The 25,717-nt window shown below is 37.4% G+C and overlaps 3 protein-coding genes across 4 annotated transcripts; 1 reads left to right on the top strand and 2 right to left on the bottom strand.

Moving 5' to 3' along the window:
- Positions 1 to 66: 66 nt before the first annotated feature.
- On the bottom strand, positions 67 to 2,775 carry si:ch211-250c4.5 (coiled-coil domain-containing protein 110). The gene is made up of 3 exons (XM_056248213.1): positions 2,614 to 2,775; positions 736 to 2,516; positions 67 to 176 (listed from the first exon to the last, which is right to left on the bottom strand). The coding sequence occupies exons 1-3, from the start codon at positions 2,712 to 2,714 to the stop codon at positions 124 to 126; spliced, it is 1,935 nt and encodes a 644-aa protein (XP_056104188.1). The 5' UTR covers positions 2,715 to 2,775; the 3' UTR covers positions 67 to 123.
- Positions 2,776 to 3,344: 569 nt separating this feature from the next.
- atl2 (atlastin GTPase 2) lies at positions 3,345 to 18,790 on the bottom strand. 2 transcript variants are annotated; one of them, XM_056248214.1, is made up of 13 exons: positions 18,679 to 18,790; positions 14,365 to 14,702; positions 13,022 to 13,156; positions 12,828 to 12,932; positions 12,661 to 12,711; positions 12,520 to 12,576; positions 11,061 to 11,153; positions 10,844 to 10,982; positions 10,627 to 10,754; positions 7,651 to 7,707; positions 7,269 to 7,340; positions 6,484 to 6,915; positions 3,345 to 4,246 (listed from the first exon to the last, which is right to left on the bottom strand). In XM_056248214.1, exons 1-13 carry the CDS (start codon positions 18,749 to 18,751, stop codon positions 4,127 to 4,129), a joined length of 1,800 nt encoding a protein of 599 aa, XP_056104189.1. In that variant the 5' UTR covers positions 18,752 to 18,790; the 3' UTR covers positions 3,345 to 4,126. The 2 variants fall into 2 exon arrangements, with proteins under 2 accessions (XP_056104189.1, XP_056104190.1); XM_056248215.1 differs by having other exon boundaries at positions 14,365 to 14,704; positions 18,690 to 18,772.
- Positions 18,791 to 20,756: 1,966 nt separating this feature from the next.
- On the top strand, positions 20,757 to 25,321 carry galm (galactose mutarotase). Its single transcript, XM_056248219.1, has 7 exons — positions 20,757 to 21,076; positions 22,682 to 22,836; positions 22,946 to 23,152; positions 24,129 to 24,210; positions 24,316 to 24,466; positions 24,553 to 24,727; positions 25,129 to 25,321. Exons 1-7 carry the CDS (start codon positions 20,896 to 20,898, stop codon positions 25,204 to 25,206), a joined length of 1,029 nt encoding a protein of 342 aa, XP_056104194.1. The 5' UTR covers positions 20,757 to 20,895; the 3' UTR covers positions 25,207 to 25,321.
- The last annotated feature ends 396 nt before the right edge of the window (positions 25,322 to 25,717 follow it).

The following is a 25,717-nucleotide window of genomic DNA, read 5'->3' on the forward strand; positions in this document are numbered from 1 at the left end:
GTATTTGTGAAGTTTATTTAATTTTTGCGTGTGCATACAATAGCTGTTTTGGTAACAAACCAACAGATGCCTGCATTCTACAGGGCATGTAGCTAATGTCCACCAGGAGACAAAATGACTTGTTCATTTTTGCTGTTTGTTCTCCTCTTCTAGTTTTCTTCTTATATCCTGGATCACTGTAGGAAAAAAACAAGTCATTTGAAAAATGCAATGCAAAATATTACGAGATAATATTTGCATTCCAAACACATGATTCATGTAGTCGAGTGTCTTTGACATAATGGGCATGTACACAATGTAACAATTTTTATTAACATTGTTGAAAACGGTTGTGCTGCCTAATTTTAGAAACCTTTGATAGATTTTTTTTTTTTTAGGGTTCTTTGATGAATAGAAAGTTCAAAAGAACAGGATTTATTTGAAAAAGAAATAATTTTTAACATTACATAAAGGTCTTAAATATCACTTTTGATCCATTAAAAAAAAGCTAATTTAAACCAGGAAATTTTTAACTTTTTTCAAACTTAAGATTTTCCACTTTCTAATTGACAAATCAAATAAATATAACGTTGACATTAACTTCTTGAACAAAGGGTCAAATTCATGCAGTTCAAGTGCTAATACATTCAGATATTTGTGTTAATTTCATTGATAATAATTTGCAATACATTTGCCATTAAAATAAAAAAAAGCAAAAATTTTACCAGTGGTGTCAGATTATATCAGAAATCATACCATCATCAGTAGGTGAGAGCTTTAGTGCGTTTCTTTGATGTTTTGATGTGATGTCAGTAATGGTCATGGGAGGATCAGCTGCATCCATGTGGCCCATTTTCTGTGTGATCCTGTCGCTGATGCCGAGGTAATCCTTGCGCAAGTCTTCCATCTCTGCTAACAGCACCTCCCTCTCTCGCTCAAGCAAACCAATGGCCTCTTTGAGTCGTTCTCCCTCCCTGACGCTTGCCATCTGAGACGCCATCTTTTCTTTATGAATGGTCTGCAGCTTCTCTGTCAGGACTTGCTTGTCTCTCTTGAGTTTATTGGCCATCTCCATCAAGGTCTCGCACTCTCTTCTCAAACCATCGGACTGCTGCAGATGGGCATTTTGCTGCTCCTGTAGTTGAAGTATCTCCACTCTCTGCTTGTTGTGAATCAATTTCGATTCATACTTCAAGGTCTCCACCTGCTGATGTGCTTTGTCTCTTTCTGTTCGGCACTTCTCCAACTCAGCGTTCAGCTTCTCCTGAAATTCCTTAACGTTCTTCTCATTGTCGGACTCTTTGGAGCGAGTCGACTGAATGAGCTCTTTATTCTTCTCCTGAGCTTTACGTAAATGGTCTCTGAGGTTTGCAGATTCACTTCTTATGGCCGATGCCTCCTCTTCAAGCCTCTGATTAATGCTGATGTTCTTCTTGTGTTCAGCATCAATCAACTGCAAGGTCTCTCTACACGAAGCGAGATCTCGACCCGCTACATCTCTTTGCTCCTCTAGTAGCTTCTGCTTGGTTAGCAGCTCTTGAGACACCTGCTGAAGCTTCTTTAATGATTTCTGACAGCTCTTTTTCTCGTTGAGCTCCAGGTTGAGCTGGTCCTTCATCGTGACGGCACGTGTTTTGAGACGCTCGTATTTCTCCATCAGTGCTTTAAGCTGCTTCATTGAAGTTTTGTTGTTACTTTTGGCTTCAGCTAGTTCCTCCTTCATATCTTCACAGATATGATCGAACCTGGTGGTGATCTCTGTATTTTTCTGCTCCTCACATTTCAGCTTTTCGGTAATAAGTTGGGTTTCTCTCTCATTTTGCTTTGATTTCTCTTTCATATCTTTCAGTTCTTGTTGCTTGACCAACAACAAATGGACAAGATGTTGGTTTTCCAAATCCTTCTGTTGCAGTTGTTCCTTCACGACTTCAAAGAAGTCAAGATGTTTGCCCTTGAAAGATGAACTTTTGTCGGCTCTGCTTTTTTCTCTGCCCTTAGACATTTCCTTCACAATGACTTTGGGTGGGTTTGAGGAGCATTCAACAGATCTTGTTGAATTAGACCTAATCAAGTAAGCGAATGGTAGGTGTAAAGCTTCAGAGTTACTGCCCATCTGTAAATCGTATTTTGACCCGAGGATACTCATTGTAGCCTCTTCTTTTTTAAGCAGATCTGCTCCTGCTAGAATTCTGTGCAGGGATTCCATTGTCTGCTCATTAAAATTGTGATTGACATTTCCATTTGTGTTTTGTAGTAAACTCTGTCGCACTTTGAGGAACCTGTTCTCAAGGGTTTCCACTGAAGCATGTTGTGATTTAGCACATGGGAGTTCTTGTCCTTTCTTCCACCCACTAAAAAGCATGTCATTTGATTGCACTTCACTGCTGATGGCTCCTGGCTGATGGCTGCCTAGCTTATCAGGAATTGGTCCGTCTAAGCCCTGCTGTGTATCTTGAATGCTATCAAGTTTACACTTGTGCACAGACCTTCTGGTCCGTTTGACGTTCGGGTCCATTTGAGTTGAAAATTTCTTTGTACTGCAAGACATTCAGGCAAACAAAGCTTTACTTGTAATAAGAAGCACTTTATTGATGCAGAAATGAAATAAAAAGACATTTCTTCAAAAGCTCTTACCTTACTTGCATTACTTCCCACCATCCAAACGAACTGCAACAGAAGCCTACTGTGCGACTCAATCCCCATTGTTTAAAATGTTTTAAAATGTCTATCACCATAGAAACAGGACCAGTGCTGGCAACGCCAAGCGCTTGGGGGAAAAAAGAAAGACGTTATAAAAATGGTTTTGAACCAAACCAGTTCTGCTTGAATGGCTGTAACGTTAGAGCTGCAGCACAAAAGCTGCTTTTATCACTCTGGTGAGATGCAACACTTGTAAAGTCCAGCATGTTTTGGTGAAACTTAGCTGTATAAAATAAGAACATAAAAATATCTGATTTTTGAGCAAAACTTTAATAAGTTTATATAGTTAATACTTTACAATAAGGTTGAATTAGTTCATGCATTATGAACCATAAACAATACTTACTTGGAATTTATTTATCTAGGTTAATAGTTAAAAGTATAACATACTCATAATACATTATCCCTGGTTTCACAGACAAGGTTAAGCCTAGTCCCAGACTAAAATGCATGTTTGAGCTGTTTAAACTGAAAGCAATTTGCACTGATATCTTAAAACATGTCAATGCCATTGTTTTGTCAAGATGCACACCAGTAATGTTTTTTTTTATAAGGCACAAATGCTATCAGGTTTACAGTTGTTTGATTTCCAGTTCCATTTGAGATGAAAATGTATTTGTACTGCAAGACGTTCAGGCAACAATGCAGACAACAATACTGAAGGAGTCAGACACAGCAATTTTAAATATTTTAATTGTTTAAAAAATAAATTAAATGGCATAACCTTAAAAGACTGACAAATCAAGTCATCTCATGAGCACTCCAATAGGTCAGAAGACACAAATGAAAGGGGCTCTGATCTTAGAGAAGTACAACAAAAGGCAAATAGATCACATTCATACACATCTCGAAACATCCTCTGATGATCTACAGCTGATATTCATACTCATTTACATGCATGAGGCTATGATACAGTCTAAAACGACACTGTACAGAAAGAGGCCCAGTAGAGCAGTGACTTGGATGGATTTACAACTTCAGCATTCCTTAAAAGCACTAAAAATCTCACAAAAAAAAAAAAACCCCAGCAAAAAAGCTGGTATGTTTTCACACGGAGTAACTGGATGTGGTAGAAGGCTAAATTGAAAATGCTACAGTTCATCCACTGAGAGCAGTAATTAAACCGTTAAGCATATAAGGGATTTAACATCTAGTTTTTAAATTACCTTTCAGATTATAAAACAGTTGTAGTGCTTCCCTGATAATCCCTCAAACCAAGAGAAATCCAAAGCTGCATGTATATCTGCTGACTTAAACCTGAATTGATAAACATTTGTAATGATGTTCCTTGCCGTTAACAGCGTCATATTGGTGGTGTGGATATTGGTCAGGGTAAATTATGCTGTAAACTTTGGTTAGAGTCTACATGACCAAACATCAACAAAAAAAACTACACAACATAAAAGCAGATTGTTCAAACACTAGGCAGATAAGGCACAGCAAACTGTCAGTTGGTCTTCAACTTCGTAGCTTGTGTCACCTGATCTGTAAGCGTGGCTCTTATAGAGTTCACAACAGTCTGTCGGACATTTTCTTCCATGTATTGCTCAGTAAGTGGCTTCAGCACCTAGAATGAACAAAGAAGAGAAAACATTAACATTAAGGACTAGATTTTTAGATTTTCTAAAGAAAATGTCAACAGTGCTTTCTGAACATTTTTAGCCTGTTGCCAAATGGTTGCTTGCTAGGGAGTTCAGGGTGGTTGTTTACAGGTCAAAGTCAAAAGGAGTCCACCAACAAGTCCCAAAATATGTAAATCTATTGGAATTTTTTTACCTTAACAACCACCAGGCAAACATTGACCAGTCCAATTACTTTAAGTAACCTTGCCTCAATTACTGTATAAAATGTAAGATTTTTTTTAATATTAACTGATGAAATAAGAGTTAAGCATATGTAGAAAAAAATTATATTTACTACTAAAAAATGTCCATGACTTGAATACATTTTATTAAGTTATGAGATTGTATTACCTTCAATATATTTTCTGGTATTATGAGAACCCTGGACTTAAGGTTATGGGTTTGTTCAAATTCTTACAACTTTCATTCATCTTCAAAATGATGAATCTTAAGAATCAATAAGGTTTGCTCTTGTGGAAAGCTTAAAGGGTTAGTTGAATGTCAATTACCCCATACTTTACTCCCATTATAAAGCTTGGAAGAGCCAAAATTTTATTATAAAAAAACTAAAAAAAAACTCTGATTGTGTTTGGCTTAAAGAAGAAAGTCATATACTCCCAGGATATGACTTTTTTCTTTAAGCCAAACACAATCAGATTTTTTTTTTTATAATAAAATTTTGGCTCTTCCAAGCTTTATAATGGGAGTGAATAGAGCCTGAATTTTTGAAGCAGGCAGTAAAGTAATCCAGTGATTATAGTTTATAAAGTTATAAATATGCATATTTTTCTAACAAAAACACACCATTTCACTTCAGAAGGCCTTTATCAAACCCCCCGGAGCCGTATGGATTACTTTTATGATGGATGGATGTGCTTGGAGCTTGGAAGAGCCAGGATATTTTTTAATAAAAATCTTATTGTGTTTGGCTAAAAGTAGAAAGTCATATACACCTAGGATGGCTTGAGGGTGAGTAAATTATTGGATAATTTGAACTAGCCCTTTAAATGTGCTTGCCGGAAACAAGCACAAGCCTCATTGCGTTCTTGCACATCAAGCAAACACATTCGAGCTTCCGTTTACCATATTTGATGTGATCTATGCATGTTGACCAATGCTTGTATGCGAATAAAAGCCTAAAATGAATCTTGTTTATCATATAAAATGATACATTCATATATGGATTATTTTTAAATTTTGGTGAAATGCACTTTCAATAGAGGGACAAAAATCTCTCAAGTTTCATTTAAAATATTTTCATTTCTTTTTCGAAGATCTTATGGGTGTGGAATAACGTGTGTCCCTTGTTAACGGGATAATGAACTATGTTTTTAACAAAGCAAGACTTATAGTAATAATACATAAATAAAACCAATTTAAATGCTAAATTCTATATGTGACCCTGGACCACAAAATCAGTCATAAGTGTCAATGATCTGAAAGCTGAACAAATAAGCCTTTATGAAGTCCTCGATGTTGCTGCATCCACACATTTTTTTTTTATATATATATATACATTTACGGTAGGAAATTTACTAAATATCTTCATGGAACATGATCTTTACTTAATATCCTAATGATTTTTGGGTCTAAAATTAAAATCTATAATTTTGACCCATACAATGTATTGTTGGTTATTGCCACAAATATACCTGTGCGACTTATGACTGGTTTTGTGGCCCAGGGTCAAATATAGTATTTTAGTCTAAACCCAGAACAAAGCAGAAATCAAAAGCACTTCATAGTGTATATAACATATGAGAATAATGTAGATTCACATATAAATCAAGCCCTATCTAGACACTCCCAGTAGAACACCGGATGCAAATCAGGCATTAGAATCAGGACTGGCTCTAAAATTCATCGGCCCTATGACAAAATTTTTATTGGAGGAACCTCTATTCCCTGAACTCTATTAGTAAACTAAACTAAAGAGGAGCTTGATGGGCCTCACATTATCTAAGGGGGGGGGGGGGCTTAGAAAAATGCTAGGAGTTTCCAGGAAATGGGGAGTGAGATTACAGTCTCACCTTTAGAAACATGGGTTATGACAAGACTAAAAGAGAATGATTTATGATGAGATGAACACAAAAGAAGACCGGAAAGCAACTGAAACAACAACGTGTGGGGCAGTGAAGAGAACGTAGAATGGACCCAACCAACATGTGGAAGCATAACTCACCTGTTCCCACAGGGCCTCTGCTATGAGGTCTATAGCCACGCCCACTTCCCGATACTCTCCTGAGTATCTGACATACGCCCAGGCACACAACGAGAGCAGAGCCACACCCATCACAAGACTGGCCAGAGCCGCGATTACTGATAAACCAATGAAACCTGTTACAGTGGAGACCATGTAGGTGACAAACATGACAGCAAACAGAGTGGCCGGAGTTCTCGCCGCATAGAAAATGTTCTTGCTTTCATTGTGTTTCACAAAATTTGTGTACGCTTCATCCAGCTCCGCCTCTAACTGCTGCTGGTAGCGCTGACAGAACTCCACACCGCCCATTTTCTTCACAGCACAAAACTTCTCAACGGAGGTTTTCTTAAACTCTTCGTGATAGCGCTGGAGGTCAACTGGGGCGATGTATGGTTTGTCTCCTCCACATACCTGTGACACACACAACAAAATTATAAGCTCAGGCACATTTCCTGATCTATCTAATCACCCGGCGTAGATTTAACTAAACCATAACAGGCATTTTCTTTGAGTTATCTAGGCCAAACCTACTATTTTAGTGCAATGGCCTCAAGTTATTTTCAGTTATATAGGCTAGCTCATCTCACGTCATGATCCTGCTATATTTAAATAGAATTTAGGTCCCTCTCCATCTATGATCCATTTAGTAGTGAAGAATCTTGACTGAATGCACTTGATATGCAGGATGCATTTACTCGCACTCCTTTTTGTCTCCATGTATGCTGTCAAATAGAAGAAATAATAGTGTCTCAAAGTAACTCTACCTGCTCCATGGCTCTGTTATAAGTGTCTTTCGCTCCAGCGACAGCTGTCAAGTTGTTCGCTTCAGCAGTTGCCTGAGTAAAAGAGGCACAGTGAGCATTTAATACCTTCCATATAAACAACCATGTTTTGGGGTCAGTAGGATTTTGTTTTTTTTGAGAACGCTGTTCTTTTGAACTTAGTATACATCAAAGAATCCAGGGGGAAAAAATGTTTTATGGTTTCCACAAAAATATTAAGCAGCACAACTGTTTTCAAAATTATTACAGTATTTTTTATCAAATATATAAATATATATATATATATAGAGAGAGAGAGATTTGTTACAATCCCAAAACTTTTTAACAGTACTATAGGTGACTTTAAAGATGGAGAGGAACCTACCTGCACCATGGATTTAGGATGTGGAAGCTCTTCCCCTTGATAGATTTTGATATACGCCTACAAACAAAGGAATATAAACATGGGTATTTTACTGGATGTTCATAAAGCAGAACATGTTATGGATCTACAACCTGATTGAATGAGGCATGTTCAATGGCACTGTAAAAAAAGGCACACCTATGACCTCAGACCAACTGAAGTCTATATGAATGCATTCATGTTGCTTGACAGCTGTAAACAGGCCACTGTCATGCTAATGAACTACACTCACCGGCCACTTTATTAGGTACACCTGTCCAACTGCTCGTTAACACTTAATTTCTAAGCAGCCAATCACATGGCGGCAACTCAGTGCATTTAGGCATGTAGACATGGTCAAGACAATCTCCTGCAGTTCAAACCGAGCATCAGTATGGGGAAGAAAGTTGATTTGAGTGACTTTGAACGTGGCATGATTGTTGGTGCCAGAAGGGCTGGTCTGAGTATTTCAGAAACTGCTAATCTACTGGGATTTTCACGCACAACCATCTCTAGGGTTTACAGAGAATGGTCCGAAAAAGAAAAAACATCCAGTGAGCGGCAGTTCTGTGGGCGGAAATGCCTTGTTGATGCCAGAGGTCAGAGGAGAATGGCCAGACTGGTTCGAGCTGATAGAAGAGCAACTTTGACTGAAATAACCACTCGTTACAACCGAGGTATGCAGCAAAGCATTTGTGAAGCCACAACACGCACAACCTTGAGGCGGATGGGCTACAACAGCAGAAGACTCCACCGGGTACCACTCATCTCCACTACAAATAGGAAAAAGAGGCTACAATTTGCAAGAGCTCACCAAAATTGAACAGTTGAAGACTGGAAAAATGTTGCCTGGTTTGATGAGTCTCGATTTCTGTTGAGACATTCAGATGTTAGAGTCAGAATTTGGCGTAAACAGAATGAGAACATGGAACCATCATGCCTTGTTACCACTGTGCAGGCTGGTGGTGGTGGTGTAATGGTGTGGGGGATGTTTTCTTGGCACACTTTAGGCCCCTTAGTGCCAATTGGGCATCGTTTAAATGCCACGGCCTACCTGAGCATTGTTTCTGACCATGTCCATCCCTTTATGGCCACCATGTACCCATCCTCTGATGGCTACTTCCACCATGTCACAAAGCTCTAATCATTTCAAATTGGTTTCTTGAACATGACAATGAGTTCACTGTACTAAAATGGCCTCCACAGTCACCAGATCTCAACCCAATAGAGCATCTTTGGGATGTGGTGGAACGGGAGATTCGCATCATGGATGTGCAGCCGACAAATCTGCGGCAACTGTGTGATGCCATCATGTCAATATGGACCAAAGTCCCTGAGGAATGCTTCCAGCACCTTGTTGAATCTATGCCACGAAGAATTGAGGCAGTTCTGAAGGCAAAAGGGGGTCCAACCCGTTACTAGCATGGGGTACCTAATAAAGTGGCCGGTGAGTGTATATTTCTTGACATAAGAATTGTTAAGTGTGATTAATCATTTACTTAAAGGATTAGTTCACCCAAAAAATGAAAACACTGTCATCATTTATTCACCCTCATGTTGTTCCAAAAAATAGTCCATGTGACTACAGTGGTTTAACCTTAATGTTATGAAGCAACGAGAATACAATTTGTGCTCAAAAAAAGGAAGAGAAGAAATTGTTGAATGAAGTCGTTATTTTTTTTCGGGTTTGCAACGACATGAGGGTGAGTAATTAATGACAGAAATGACATTTTTGAAACTAACCCTTTAATGAAACTGAGGTTTCTTGCCTTATTATTAGGGCTGGGACAACGAGTCGACGCCATCGATGAAGTCGACGCAAAAAATATGTGCGTCGATTCGTCAGAACCAAAACAAAGATGGCGGCGCCGGAGAGTAGTAGCTGACTGGATTGTTGACTATACTGTGCGCATAACATACATAGCGCGCACGGCAGAGAGGGAGAGAGCGAGAGACACACGCAAGGTCTCTCGCTCTCTGCCGTGCGCGCACTATGTATGTTATGCGCGCAGTATGTTCGGTCTCGCATGCGCTCTAGATTCTAGGAGATTTGAACTAATTTGCGGGCATCAGGGAGACGCGGAGACGCTATCAATATGCAGGGGACTCCCGGAACTTCCGGGAGACTTGGGATGTCTGAGTGCGGGTTTTTTTTCCCCCCCGGCGTGCATGTTAATCATTGAGTGCATTCACACCGGGAGCGGGAGCAGGAGCAGCGCGAGCAGCGCGAGTCTTTGCTGCTGCTCACGCTCAATTAAAGTGAAAGCACACTTTTGATGGACAAAATAAATATGATTTCACCCAAAAAGTGCAGAAAATGCACATAATTTGCATGTCTGGTGTGTTTTAACAAGAACTGGAGTAGGGTATGTATGTCAGAAAAGAAAATGAAGACTCAATATTTATAGAATTTTTTTATTGAATGCTAGACATCAAGTTATTATTTTCATCTTTAAGAAAAATTACAAGATGCACTTTTTTCAGTAAGCTAGGCCTATGTGTTTTCAAGGCTTCAAAGTTTTATTGATTGCTACCTCTAACTAAGAATGCATTACTTTGCACTTGTATAGTCTTTTATTTTGGAATTTTAAGAGCAATAAACATATATTCCAATGTTAAGGAATTCATGTTTTTTCATTCAGATATGCAAATCAACATGTATAAAATGCTATTAGTCAATTAATGGGGAGATAATCGATAACCGAATCGAAATCGAATCGGACTGGAAAAATGAATCGTTAGATTAATCGATGCATTGAAAAAATAATCGCTAGATTAATCGTTTCAAAAATAATCGTTTATCCCAGCCCTACTTATTATCAATAAAGACTTGCATCATTTGCCACACAAATTCTACAGGGACACTTGAATAGAGCCTCTTCGATTTAAATGCTGACACAATTTACAGCTAATCTGATTTGTACAGCTGTTAGTGCAGCTAAAGTAATCAAATCTGACCTTGAAGTACTCCAGCAGGTCTCTGCATGTGACTTTAGCTCCACTGATCTCTTTCTCTACCAAGTTTTCTGGTGCCAGCAGTAAAGGCACTAGATTCTGCAGCTCCTCCTTAAACGCATCATCAATGTCTGCAAAAAAATAAAAGAAGTTCTTCATGATGAGCCTAGAGTTTGGACGTTCATGTGCATGTCGGTATCTGAGAGAAATCTGTCCTGACCTTTCAGTCTGCCATCAAAGTGAGGGTTGGTGGCCACCTTCAGACCTGGATGTGGCAGCAGAAAGCAGTCTATGCTGGAGAAACAGCTGTGAATATGCTTCCTAACATTCTGCAGCTCTTCGTGTTGATTCTGCTTCACCTGCATAGCACAAATAAAACATTCACAAATCGTTCAACATGCTGATGCCGTGTTCATCTATTCTGTGCTTCATCTCACCTGTAGTCTCCTCTCCAAGAAGTGATTCCCTCCTTTGAGCCCATAGTTATGCTCGTAAGGGAAACACCAGTCTCTGATCAGAAACAATAGTTTCTGCAAAAAAAAAAAAAAAAAAAAAAAAAAAAAAAAGTGAATCTCAAGACCAACAAAATTAGAAAAACACAAATACTGATGATGGTGTAATCGATGCCCAATTTATCATTCAAACTTTTTTCAGAGAATAAAGAAAATATTGATTTGCAAAAAATTATTCTGGAAAAATACTCATTTTCAGATTTCATAGTGAATTATTCTGGTATGAAAATAATTGTGCTGTTTTAATCACATTAGACTTTGTGAATAATCTTTAATTATTTTATTTTTTTAAAAGGACATATTTTATGCTCACCAAAAATGCATTTTTTGATAAAAAATATGAAATATTACAGTTTAAAATATTTTTTTCTAGTTTAATATATTTTAAACTGAAATTTATTCCCGATGCAAAGCTGAATTTTCAGCATTATTATTCCAGTCTTCAGTGTCACATGATCCTTCAGAAATCATACTAATATGCTGATTTGCTGCTCAAGAAACATTTATCATCAACGTTGAAAACAGTTGTGCTGCTTGATATTGTTGTGGAATTATTTTAAGGATTCTTAAGGAGAAATAGACTATAGCAATCTTTTGTAACATGCCCAATGTGTTTAATGTCACTTTTGATCAATTTAATTTAGTTTAATTTTGATCAAGTCCTTGCTGAATAGAATTATTAAAAGGGTCCTATTATGCCCTCTTACGAAGTTTTGATTTTGTTATTTTTAGTATATTATTTTTTCAACTTTCCATTTGTGCAGTAAAACGTAAAAAAAAAAAAAAACAAGTCTCACAAAGTCTCATGCCATTTAGATGAAAGGAACATTTATATACATAAAAAATAATAATAATAAAAAAAGTGGATGGGAAACCGTCTTGTATTGCTCCCGCATCATATTATGTAAACTGCATTTATGACAAAGAACTAGTTATATACGTCATGACAATCTATCAATAAATGCACACACCTTGTCCTCTGCTTCTGACGTTGGCGCCGCGCTGCTGCGGATTGAAGAACACGCTGAATAACATGGACTAAAATACGGGGAGGAGCCAAGCCTGCCGCCGTTTTCATACGAGTTTTAAAGGGGACTGAGGCGATCACGAATTAGAGTACATATTATTGAAGGAAATCGCAAATTTCGGGGGGGCTAAAGGCCTCCTAAAATGGGCCTAGTTTTGTCCCCTGAGATACACAGAGAACACAGCACAAATACATTCCATACAATCCATCAAAACAAATGATATGATTCTTCAATAATGGCTTTAAAGTGGCCTCTGAAACATTTTGAATATCTGTGGCATCTGTGGGACTTTTTGTCCTGAGCGCAGGTTAATTTGTGTCCATGACAAGTACTCAGTATGGAAATAGCTTTTCTACCTGAAATGGTTTCTCATAGATCTCCTCCATTGCAAGTCGACCGTATTCTGTGAAAAGCTATAAAAGACACATGATGTTACTGTCCCACTTACACTATTAACACATCACTAAACAACATACACCAATAAATAAAGTTGCTACCTGGAGATGCTGCAAATCATCTTCTTGGATATTCTGAGAAAGATTATAAACCTAAAACAAACAAGGCTGTTGGGTCACATAATATAATAGACTACGATGTATGGCAAAGCCCCATGTCATGTCAACCTTTACTAATGCATGTGCATCACTAACATGCTTCTACATACCTGCACAGAGCTGGTCATGGTGCTTAGAGCAAAAACAGTGGCACAGTCTTTGATGGTGGACTGACTGTCAAAGGCTCCCTGAGTGTCCACCAGCAGCACAGCCACCTAAGAACACACATAGATTAGTCTTATCACACAGTCAACATATCTTGACAGTGACATAATACATATCTTCAACTGAGCAAACCATTCACCTTAGTTCCATCTTCCTTTTCCACAACAAACACCTCACTCCAGGCCTGGATTCCTGTGGTCTCTCTCTCACAGCCTCCCCTCCAGGAGAAACCAGTCAACGGCTCATCATCTCCTCCCATCCATGACTCAGATGACTACAAAGAAACAAAAGGGATTGTTCATATGAATGTCCCAAAATGCACGTAATAAAGCATACATGCTCGCGCACATGTGACCTAGCTGGTTTTAAACATGCAGTACGCAGCCCACACGTTTAGACATGTCAAGGGTAGGAGTCATCAGGAACTTGTTCTCAGGAATAATGATTCAGGTAGACTCATTTTTAACTGATGTGTTGGAGCTCTCATGTCTTGGATATTTGAATGCATTAGGGTAGATGACCTGTTATTTTACAGTCCTCACAGATAAGGGCAAATAAGCTTTGACACTTTGTTTCATTATTAAAAGTAACAATGCACAACTTTCAAATTCTGTCCATTTTGTTATGAAATTCAAACAATAAAAGCCGTTTTGTCGCTCTTTCATATGCCGTGACAGATCACTGTAGCGCCTCAGTTCAAGCCGCACATGAACCAATCATCTCTTCCTGTTTACAGCATGAAATAAAAATGAATGAACATCAGAAGGTATGTTGAAAGAAACAGTACACCTTACTGAAATGTATCATGTCTCATGTAATCGCTCAATCAGTGTTTCAAAAGGGGGAAACATCAACAATTTGAACAGCTTGTATACTGTTTATATATTGGAAGCTATTCAATGAGCATAAACTAGTTAGTTAGAAAAGAAAATATCTCTAGAGAAGAGCATTTTGATAAATATATGCACTATATTAAATTTTCATTACATATTTACTTAACCTGTTAGTGATGTCATTATTTTATGCTTGAATAAATCTGTCATGAAAACAAATAACAGTTTCTTGTTTAAATGCTTATATTTAACCAACAAATTGGAGTAGAAATATTTCTGTTATTATATATATGCCATTTAAATGTTTGTACAACTCAGTTTGTTCAATTTGAGTGTTGATTATTAAATACATTTGTTTAACTGATTGTTAAATAAACGTTATTTTCGTAACGTTTTTGTTTTCAGCCAAGTGTATCCTGAATTTTCGGTTTTAGCCCAGAATTTTTATTTTGCCGCATCACTAGTTATATCAATTGAAAGTAGATTAAAAAAAAGAGAAAAAAAAAGGAATAAAACAATGACCAATTTTAGCATCTAAAAATATATAAGTTCTCATTTACAAATATACACATTTAATCTAAAATTTTAATTTGTGTCCATTTGTCAACTAGCCATATGCTTACATCACTGAGAGGGGGTTCGTTCTAACCTGATTGTGCATGTAACGTAGCATGAAATCCAGCAGGAAGGACTTTCCCTTGCGGAAGGCACCGGCCACAGACACCACAACCACGTTGAGATCCTTGACATGTTCCTGCATCAGGATTTTTTCCAAAGCAACAGCATCCAACTCAAACTTATGATCGTCCTCGTTAGCGATCACAATTTGAATGGGTCGAGCCCCCTCTGGTACCGGGTCCTCCTCTGGCTCAAGCTCTTCTGCTACAGCACATGGTGCCGCACCATAAGTGTCAGAGCTGAACTCCTCCAATGAGCTCAACGCCTCAACCGGCCGGCACAATGGTACATCTTCAACACCGGTCATATCTGTAGGATAAAAAAAAAAACAGTCATTAGGGTTATTATCATTAACTACAACTAAAATACCATAAACATTTTTGTTAATTGAAATAAAGGTAAAATAATAAAATATAAATAGTATGTGAAACACAAAGTAAATGTAAATAAGAAACTGAAATTTAAAGTTGAAGTACTAAAATTACTAACAAAAAAAAACTAAAACGAAATAAAAAATAAAACGCGAGCAGTAAAATAAAGACAAACGCAGATAAAGAAATTACTAAATTAAACTAAAATTTAAATAAAAACAAAATATAAAAATAAAAGTTAATTCAAAACATTAAAGGGTCACTCCACCCATTTCAACATTAATCTTTATTGAAAGTGGGTTATATATGTAGTCGAAATGTAAAAGAAATTTTAAATTTGGTGCCCTCTTGACCGAGAAAAGACAGAAAATAACTTTGGGGCGCATTTGTATGTAAGACAACAACTCCCACAATGCACCATGTTGCACAGCTCCGCAAGCCACTCCCACTAATCCAGAACAGCGCAAACATCAGAGAAATCGCTCTTCCGTCTACAAGAAGGCTAGCTGCCAAATGAGTTTAAAATTCATTTCACAAAAAATGTCTAGTTAGTTGTGGCGAGCAGGACGAGGGCGAGGGACGTGAGAGGACGACGCGAGTGATAATGAATGGCACCTGTGCAGCGGTCTCATATCTCTCACGGAGGAGCGGAAGCACAAAAGGAACAGGCCTGATTTTATGTTTTGTTTCTGTTGTGTGTGGCCAGCTGGCTTATACTTTTGTTTTGTATTTGTTTATTTTACTATTAAAACGTTTAAATGTTCGCCGGTTCCAGCCTCCTTCCCACAACAACGAACCCCGTTACATTGGCAAACTCATTAGTGAATTACTCGTTTGTATTTCTTTCTATATGGTGAATTATTGCATGATACCTGCATGTTCAGTCAGGCGAAACTAGGATGGTTCACATCACAACACAAACGTCCGTGTGGTCGTCTGATTCAGAGATTTCGTCCAGGAGAAACTGCCTTGTTGAAATTCTCTGCAGCAGACGGACTCTATCTGTGTCCGTAGCGCACAGCGAGAGCACACGCACCAGCAGTCCGCCCAGCTCAAGCCAGCCCGGGCTCCTCGTCCGCGACAGGCAGCCGCCTCCTGTTCCACCATCAGCCTCAGCTGCTCTTCACTATATTGGGGCTCGTAAAGATAGCCACGAACAGCGGATTCGAGCAGCAGAATTTCAAAATCCTCTTCTTCCATATCATGTTTAGTTTCTTCCGTCATTGTCGTAACTTCCTATCTCCACAGCGCTTGTTAGCTTAGCTTATAAACAAGATGGCTGATATTGCTTTCAGTATCTGCAAGTGAAGTCCCACCCACTGATCTGTGATAGCTCTGTTAGCGCATTAGGTCCAACCCCCTATGGGCGGGTTTGAAAGGGTGGGAATTTGTGCTTGTAGTCTATACAGAAATCCCCCCTTTTTACACTTCCTCCTACAATGACGTCAAATGACGATTTTTGCGTCATTGTAGGAGGAAGTGAAAAAGGTAAATAGTAGATTTCTCTCGTCTCAGGGGAAAATGAAAGAATGTTGCACGACCATTCAATAGTATGACTGGTTGTCTAACAATGGACCTCTTAATGCAAATGGGTGGAGTGACCCTTTAATAAAAACAATGAAAGTATATAAATAATACTAAAATAATAATAAAAACAATTTGAATACTTAGTTGTGTGTGTGTGTGTATATATACACACATAATAAAAAAAGGCAGCTTTAAATTTGTCACCGTTTAAAATGTCAAAAGTAATCGTACATCTTCGCTTACGTTGTGCAAGGGGTTATTGGCCAAAAAAGGATATTGGCCATGCATGAATAAGAAAAGTCCACATACTGAACTTGATGGTCTGACATGGGTTTTCTGACGTTCGCAACTTTGCTTTTTAGCACTCAACAAGCAGCTAATTACTGTGGTCACTTTCTATTCCAGGAGTGTGTGGGTCTCTGTTCTAACCCCTTGCACTTTATCCATGAGCTGTGATAAGCCTAGATCCCTTCGGCCACAGGGCTAAATTTGGTCATTTTTGTCCTCTAGTTAAGACATATGTAACACAAAACAAACACCCTCTCCCCTTCACTTTAGTCTCTTCAGGCTCACGGCCAGATGAACTGAGCCACCGGATCAGAGTCAAGCAGTGTCAGAGTGAGTTAACACACATCAAGGACACACTGGACAGGGGACAGTTCAAGAATCAAGACTGCTTTATATACACATACACACACTATTTATATATATATATATATATATATATATATTATTAGAGCTGCTCGATTCTGGATAAATTGAGAATATTAAGCATATAAAAAAAAATAACATGGAATTTATTAGAGGTTGAGAATGTTAATTTTTAATCAGTTTGAATGAATGATTTTAAGTGATAGTTTACCCCAAAATTTTGAATTTTGTCATAATTTACTCACCCTCAAGTTGTTCCAAACCTGTATGAATTTCTTTCTGTATGAGAAGATACTTTGAAGAATGTTGGTCACCAGACAGTTAGTTACCAAGAAAGAAAAAAAGAGAAAGAAGAAAGAAACTCATACAGGCTTGGAACAATTTGAGGGTGAGTAGATGACAAAATTCTAATTTTTGGGTGAACTATCCCTTTAACGACTCACTCATAAACTTCTTGTTAACTAAGAATAATAAATACAGTAGAAGTATTGTTTATTGAAAGTTCATGTTAATAAACAAAACCTTATTGTAAAGTGCTACCAACATGCATATTTCAGCCATATGTATTTTTTCCTCCCAATTAATTCCAAAATGAAAATTAATTTGAGCAACTAACACAGGTAAAGTAGACATTGGTATCAGCTATTGAAAGGCCCAATATCATTGATGCAGACTACTAACTTGAGACATACAGGTACAAATCAGACAGGCAGACCTTTATCTAACACAATAACTACCTGCATGCAAATGTCTATCAATTTCTTATCAGATTTTAACTGCCTGATATGTTTGCCCAGATAAAAAGTAACTTAATATAATTGTCCTGTGTCCAGTAAATCAACATGGTATGATGTTGATTACTAGACACACCAGCGAAACTCAAAGTAAAGTAAATTTACATGGCAAATTACCCTGGTAAATTCTGAGAGTGAACACACAGGCATACAGGACATCCACCACCCTAAAGCTTAAGGGAGCAAACAAAACGCACAACTCGTGCCAAAAAAAGCGTTTGGAGATGAATATGAATACAAAAGATTCCTTAAAGCGAGTATGATACACTTTCCTGTACGAAATATTTGAAAACATCGTGCCGGTTTGTTTCTGCGCGCGTGCACGAGGACGTCAATCATAAAACAACTGCAGAACTCAGTGAAATACTAAAATAATTTAAAATTACTGTCAAATACATCTCCACTCACAAACAATATATATATTGGATTTTAACACATAACGCATACTGAACGGCCATGACAAAGCAAGACGTGAAAAAAAAGCCTGGCTCCAAAGTTTGGACGGTTGCAAATTAAGCCATCTAATAATAGCTAGCATAAAAATAACCGAAGAACTCACCGAGAACACTACAGTTTACCAATAAACATGCGCTTAGAGTGTGTATTTCACTCATAAAACCGTTATGGTGTCAAAATGACAGGTAACTCAACTCTCTGAAGCGCGTCTCACGAGGCTTTTAATTCCAGTAATGCGAGTCAACAAGAGCTAAATGTTCGTCAAACTCTCTATTTCAGCTCTCAATGGATATGCGGTCTGCTTTCGGGCGCGAATTGATTCACACCTGGTCAAATTTGACCGTGACCAGAAATAACACGAGTTCAAGTCCCGCTTTTTAACTTTTAACGTGTCAATAAACACAGACAAACTCAAACTTACAGTGAAACACAATGACTTTGAAGAACGGGTTTTTGATAATTCACGACATGAAATGAGATAGTCACCTTCATCAAAGTTGTGGCACTTGTGGTTCTTTGCTGAGAAATGCCGATTCCTCGGTCCGCTGTCTTCCGCCATCTTGGTTCTGTTGAAACTTTGCTGCGTGACGTAACAGCCCCAGTTTCTCTCTCATACTGTATGTCAACTTCATGCTCTCATTCTGAGACGTTTGGGAAACTAAGGCAGATGGGTTTGTCTTTGTTGATTATAAACTTACAATACAATCCTTAGAATAAATGATATGTTACAGAATAAACGATACAAAATATATATATATATATATATATATAAAAAAAAGCCTACTCACGATTCTGCCTTAGCAAATTTGTGGCATACCATGTGGGAGAGAGAGAGAGAGAGAGAGAGAGAGAGAGAGAGAGAGAGAGAGAGAGAGAGAGAGAGAGAGAGAGAGAGAGAGAGAGAGAGAGAATGCATTTGCATGCAATGCATGGCCCCAGACTTTTGGAGCCCAATGTGCACAGAATACCATAGTGCAATTTTTTTCTGAGAAAATTATTGGAAACAAAAGAGCTGTTAAGATTTAAAGGAGGAACCCTCAGAGAGACAGCATTTCTAGGACTGTTCTATTTTTAGACTGACACATTTCAAATCCATTTGCACACATTGCCTCTCTCATAAATCTCCAGGCCAGAATGCCAGAAAATAACTATTGAAAAATAAATAAATGATGAATTCATAGAAATTTTAAAGGGAACAAACGTAGCCTACTAATGCCTGATAATCATTAGCAATTGACACTGTGGTTAATGTGGTTTGTGAAACAGTAATTATATTACAACAATTATCACTATCCAAATATTATTATTATTATGGTCATTGTAACAGGATTCTATCAGATTAATATTCAGATCAGATAGTCTTTAGTCTGTGGTCTGTACAATGTGTAAAAATGTACGAATCTATGAGTTTATTTTATTTTTGCATCAACGTTTAGTCTTGCAATTAAAAATGGTTGGTAAATGCATATTACAAAGTCAGAACAGCACCAAATGGGCCAAATATTCTACATAAATGCGCAGTACTGCCCCAATCCAGATAGTGGCAGTATGACACCAACAAATAGAAGCGATTTGGACGGTAGTGATGGGAGAAACGGAGAAACGAAGCTTTTCGTCACTTTGAATCAATTGAACCAATTGCTTCGTAAAATGATTCACTGATTCGAAGCGCTCGAAACGTCACACGCTGGTGACCCCTGCTGGTCAGAACGAGATAATGCAACAAAAACTCAGCTCAAACATTTCTGATATGTGTTATTATTTTATTAAACTGTAGGGCTTGTTTTGTTTGTTTTATGAAGAGTTATGGTTATTCATACCAATAAGAGACTTCTAATAACAACTCTTCCTTTTTCTTAAACAAATGTGTCATTAAATGTCTACAAATTAAAAAAATTGATCGGAGATCAGAACAATAATCTGGTTCATGGGTTTACATAGACAATCATCAACCATTGATTTTGTAATAATAATAATTATAACTTTTTACAGTCTATGAATTTATTAATTATAATAATAATAATAATAATAATAATTTTGCTTTAAACAACAAAACAATTCAACATACACTTTGGAGCTAGGTGAAGAAAAAGTAACACACACACACACACACACACACAATAAAATAAAATAAAATAAAACATACATTCAAATTGTATCATTCAAAGATTGTGAACTCAGAACAGATGAATGCAGTTTAGTTTAGTTTAGTACTAGTTTGAATAGTAGAAAAGTAATTTTCAAATTCTTTAAGGACTCATGAGAAAACTAATGAATGTGAAATTAGACAGTTAACAGATTAATTACAAAATGAATTATCATACTTTAAAATTATTTTTTATTAATTATCATAGGAAATCAAAATTAAAGACACATAGACACATAATACCATAACTTTTTCACATAACTACAACAATCAACCATTGACATTTACGTTTCGAAACAGTAACGAAGCCTCGTTTGCTGAAATCACGTGACTTTGGCAGTTTCATAGGCGCTCTGAATCACTGGTTCGAAACAAATGATTCGCAAAGGTTTTGAAGCTTCACGAAGCGTGTTTCGAAAGCGTTGATCTGACTAGACTAGAGGGCGGTACACTGTAGTTTATTAACTCAAAGTGTAGTCATTTGTACTGCCGTGTTGTAACTTTCTTTGCAATGGTGGACTTGTAAATCCAGTCTAGAGCAAACGAGATTATTCATAATGACCGAGGTGTGTAAAGAGGAGTTCGGCACTGCAGTGGGTCCAGTGGAGAAATGGACCCTGCGGTCCGGCAGTGTGTGTGTGGAGATCATCTCTCTGGGCTGTGTGATAAAGTCCATTACAACAGAAGATCGCAGCGGTCAAAGTGCGGATATAGTGTTAGGATACGATGATTTAGAAGGCAAGTTCTATCATTCAGTTAATGAGAGCGTTTCATTATTGTGCATGACAGGTATTTTAGACTGACATGTTAATTAGAGACAGCTTAAAATAATTTCTTAACCTGTTTTAACAATTTATTTGCTTATTCCTGCCAAATGTATCCTCTCTGTACAGAGAAAAAAATAAGACACAATAATGGTTCTTTAATATCACCTGTTTCAGAGAAATTGTTTCTGATTAAATGGAGAATACATGAAGGCTATTGCTTTTTAGAATTTTATTAGATTAATTCTAGTTTGTGAAACATCTAGTTTGTAGCCTATTACATTTCAGAATGTAACGTTAGTCATGCATTTCTCATGAAATTCTCCCAAAAACCAAATAATCCAAGCTGCCAAGTACACATTAATTTTACATTGTTAAACTTACAATGTCAACAATTGACTTTTGGAAACATACTTTTTCCTTAATCACATTTTCAAAGATTTCTCCATATGAAAAAGCAACTTGTAAGTAATAAAATGTTCCAATAAAACTTTTAATGTCTTTGAAAAAAATATCAAACTGACTAAAACATCCTTTTAGATTCTTTCATTCATAGGCTAAAACATAAGTAAAAAAAACAAACTATTTGCAGTTTTATCAGGGTGTTTGAAAAAGAAAGTTCAGTGTAGTACTGGCTAAGACATTATTAATCTAATTAAAAATGTTATACATAATATTTAAGAGCACTGAATCACTGCAGAGGCTGTGCCGACAGAAAGGCTGCTAATAAGTCTTCTCCTTGTTGCCCAATTTGTGCTTTTAACAGGCCAACACTACAGATATTGAGAAAGCATAGTTGCTGATGCCCTTTATGAAATCTATGTAATTGTGGGAATTGAATGAACAATTGCACAACATTTACTCGTTTTGTTTCACAAAAATCTTTTAAAAAAGATATTCATTATTCAAGATTGTTCGTAGATTTTGAAATAAACACAAGGAGAACTATCATTTCTGTAATCCAGAAAATCCTCAACCACGGGGCCTCTGCACTTGGCAGACTTCCTAGTGGGCCTCAAGATGACTTAAAATTATTCAAAATTAGACAAAACAAGCCTTTTAAACAACTAAGTTCAAGATATTTCTTTATAATGACATGGCTATTTTTTTACAGAATATACATTTTTCTAGCAATGCCAAGCTCTAAAATATTTTATTAGGTAGATAAATATATTTTTTAAATCCTTATCCAGTAAATGAACATTTATAAAAGTCATGCAATGATGCAAATTCATTGGTTAAAGAACCCTTAAAGAGATAGTTCACCCTAAAATTAAAATCAAGTCATAATTTACTCACCCTGGTGTTGTTCTAATGCTGTATGCCCTTCTGTCTTTTATGAACCACAAAAGAAGATTTTTTTTTTTAAATGTCCCGCTCATGCTCAACCATATAAGTCAAAAAGGTTGAGAACCATTGCTGTAATCAGCCAAGCAGGCATAGTTATTGGCAGATGATCTCAGAATAACCAAATGTGTGTGTATTAATCAGCCTCGTTGACATATCTGTCTATCGCTAGACAGAACTAACTAGAGATACTGAATGAAAATAATGATTCATTTCCTTTATTTCACTCTAGGTTATCTCTCAAACCCTCGCTACTTTGGAGCTGTGGTAGGCCGGGTTGCAAACCGCGTTGCCAAGGGCCGGTTTGTGATAAATGAGAAGGAATATAAACTGGCTATAAACAATGGACCCAATGCTCTGCATGGAGGACTGAAGGGCTTTGACAAGGTTAACAAACGCACATATGTCCCATTATATGTTATTTGTCATTTCTTTCATGTGAGTTAGCAGACATCGTTGCATCTGGCATTTCATTAAGGACATTTGTGTGGTGTAGGCCGTGTGGACCACAGAGGCTGTGGATAACGGAGTGAAACTGCGTCACAGTAGTCCAGGTGGCGATGAGGGTTACCCTGGGAACCTAAACGCTTGTGTCACCTACACACTGGAGAAGAACACACTGAGTGTGCTGTACCACGCACAGACTGACCATACTACACCAATCAACCTCACCAACCATTCATACTTCAACCTGGCTGGACAGGTAGGGCCACATCTCAGAGATTCTACTCCTCGTCTTACACTTCATGATTAAAGTCTGTGTGAATTGGAAGTTGCGATCGACTTGACTTCAGCATGGTGACTTATTTCCGTGTGAAATAGAATAGGTAACTGAATATGAAATAATAGTGGGGGGCTTGAATTTAGCGCACCTCATTGCCATTTCTAGCTGGCATCAGACTGACAGTTGGAGGGAGTGATTAAGGATGTTCCGCTCAAGCTGTCATCAGAAAAGAAGGGGAATTTTTGACCAAAGATTACAAAGAAAACCTTCTTTTGTCTTTTGTACATTAACTTGCACAGGTTTATTGTTCACCACAAAACTAGTAAAGTGCTCTAACAAAGTAAATGGGGTCAATTTTGATTTCATGCCAACTTTAATGCCTGGTACAAATTGTACGATTTTGGGCTGTTCCAGACAAAACATGATCAATCGTGGCAATTTCTGTGGTCGTGGCTCCACATCGTACAGTGAGAGAGGTTCAAAGACGGCCTCTTGCGACCAAAGATACTTTTCTAAAAGTGTCAGAAATTTAGCACGATCATCTCAACAGTGTGTTTGCTGCTACGACCTATACATCTACTGAATAGCCAATAAAAATGCAACATGAAATGGTGTATTGATCAACGCAACATGGTGCTGAAACATAAAACTACTTACCTCAAGCTCCATTTGCAAGATTGACATGCCAAGTTGGCCTCTTTTCCGTGTCCATATTCTCCTCTTTCGCTTCATCTTCTTTTTTTTCATCCTCAAAAAACCACAAATGCCAAAGTGCGATTCATCTTGCTCTTTGTTCACCACTATTATCTTCTATAATAACTCGTACAGTGTGATTTGTTATGAACTTATAGGACCCTTGGTGGCTATATTTAAGATTTTATGAATTGTCTTTGGTGGACACAGCTGGTGTATTCCTACTATCAATAAATGCTATTTAATGTCCCACGTTCTGCAGGGAACACCAGACATTTACGACCATGAGGTGACCATCTCATCGGAGTCGTACCTGCCTGTGGATGAGGCAATGATCCCCACAGGTATTATTATCACATTGTTTATTTTAGAGAATTAGAACTTTTTAGAAACTCTCCAGAACAGAAACTGTCAAACGTGGTTTTGTGTGGTTTCTTTACTATGTACAGGGGAGGTGAAATCTGTGGAGAAGACCCTATTCGACCTGAGAAAGCCTGTTCTTCTTGGCTCTAGATTGAAAGAGCTGCCTGGTCCAGGGTTTGATCACAACTTCTGTCTCTGCTCACCTGGTGAACCGCCACTGGAGAGAAAATGTGCTCGGTAACGTGTCATTTGTATTGGAATATTGACTTCATGATATAACACTTTATGCATCTTAATATTAGCACTCATGTTGGACTCTGTAGAGTGGTGCATCCTGGGACGGGTCGTGTCCTGGAGGTGAGCACTACACAGCCTGGGGTTCAGTTCTACACCTCCAACTTCCTGGATGGGACATTGAAAGGGAAGGGTGGAGCTGCTTACTCCAAACACAGTGCCTTCTGTTTAGAGACCCAAAACTGGCCAGATGCGGTTAACCAGGTAATTTAATCAAAAGAACATTTTCATTCAAGTGGTGGCACTTGATTAATGTTCACTACCACTGATCATTTGGGGGTCAGTAAGAATTAATTTGTAATACTTTTATTCAGCAAGGATGCATTGACATGCAGTCAATTATGTTAAATTGTAATAATATTTTACAATATTACAGTTTTTATTGTATTTTTGATCATCAAATGCAGCCTTGGTGACTTCTTTCAAAAAAATAAATTGTTTTAAATCATACCAACCGCAAACTTTAGAATGGTAGTGCACATTATACTATACATCATGTACAGAGCCTATTTGTGAACTTGTTTATATTTATGTAATGTGTTTGTTTAATTAAAAGCATAATGGTTCTCAATGAATGAGATGTTCTGTTCTCTGTCTCTCATCAGCCTCATTTTCCTGATGCTCTGCTGAGACCAGGAGAGACGTACACACATACAACACGCTTCACATTCTCAGTGGTGTGAAACTACATAAGCATGTGAATTTTACTTTTCCAACATTATACAACTGTACTTTTTCCTGACAACATTACATGTATTGCTACTAAGTAGATAACACAAACTTTTGAGTTATCTGGGTATATACTATAATAGAGTTACCCAAAAATGTAGTCATGTAATGAGACATCTATAACATTTTTACATTTGCACAAATTATATCAACATGATATAATGAAACAAATGTTATTTTGTAACACAAGTGCCAAAAACTGTTAGAAAAACTGTTAATTTTTAAATAAATAATAATAAATATATCCACAGATTTAATATGGTTTTATATTATTTGATATATAATATTATGTTTTTTTCTAAATACATTTGATAATGCATTTTTTGGGCAAAATGACATATTTCATTGTAGTCCTACATCAGCAAAGAACTTAATCATTCAAAACTCTAATAACGTCTTTTATATTTGACAATTCATACTTGCATATGCCTCATGCCATACATTTAAGATGCATGCACATGCCTG

This window comes from Rhinichthys klamathensis, unplaced genomic scaffold, assembly GCF_029890125.1.
Source record: "Rhinichthys klamathensis goyatoka isolate OS25496 unplaced genomic scaffold, OSU_Roscu_1.1 h1tg000053l_1, whole genome shotgun sequence".
Classification (NCBI taxonomy): Eukaryota; Metazoa; Chordata; class Actinopteri; order Cypriniformes; family Leuciscidae; genus Rhinichthys; species Rhinichthys klamathensis.

Coding starts and splice junctions, on each gene's coding strand:
- atl2 (XM_056248214.1), bottom strand. CDS start 18,751: ATGGCGGAAGACAGCGGACCGAGGAATCGGCATTTCTCAGCAAAGAAC. Junction 14,703..18,678: donor GTGCCACAACTTTGATGAAG/GTGACTATCTCA, acceptor TTTATCCTACAG/ATATGACCGGTGTTGAAGAT. Junction 6,916..7,268: donor ATAACAGAGCCATGGAGCAG/GTAGAGTTACTT, acceptor TGTGTGTCACAG/GTATGTGGAGGAGACAAACC.
- si:ch211-250c4.5 (XM_056248213.1), bottom strand. CDS start 2,714: ATGGTGATAGACATTTTAAAACATTTTAAACAATGGGGATTGAGTCGC. Junction 2,517..2,613: donor TGGGAAGTAATGCAAGTAAG/GTAAGAGCTTTT, acceptor AATGTCTTGCAG/TACAAAGAAATTTTCAACTC. Junction 177..735: donor GCTCTCACCTACTGATGATG/GTATGATTTCTG, acceptor TTTTTCCTACAG/TGATCCAGGATATAAGAAGA.
- galm (XM_056248219.1), top strand. CDS start 20,896: ATGACCGAGGTGTGTAAAGAGGAGTTCGGCACTGCAGTGGGTCCAGTG. Junction 21,077..22,681: donor AGGATACGATGATTTAGAAG/GCAAGTTCTATC, acceptor ATTTCACTCTAG/GTTATCTCTCAAACCCTCGC. Junction 24,467..24,552: donor CTGGAGAGAAAATGTGCTCG/GTAACGTGTCAT, acceptor TGGACTCTGTAG/AGTGGTGCATCCTGGGACGG.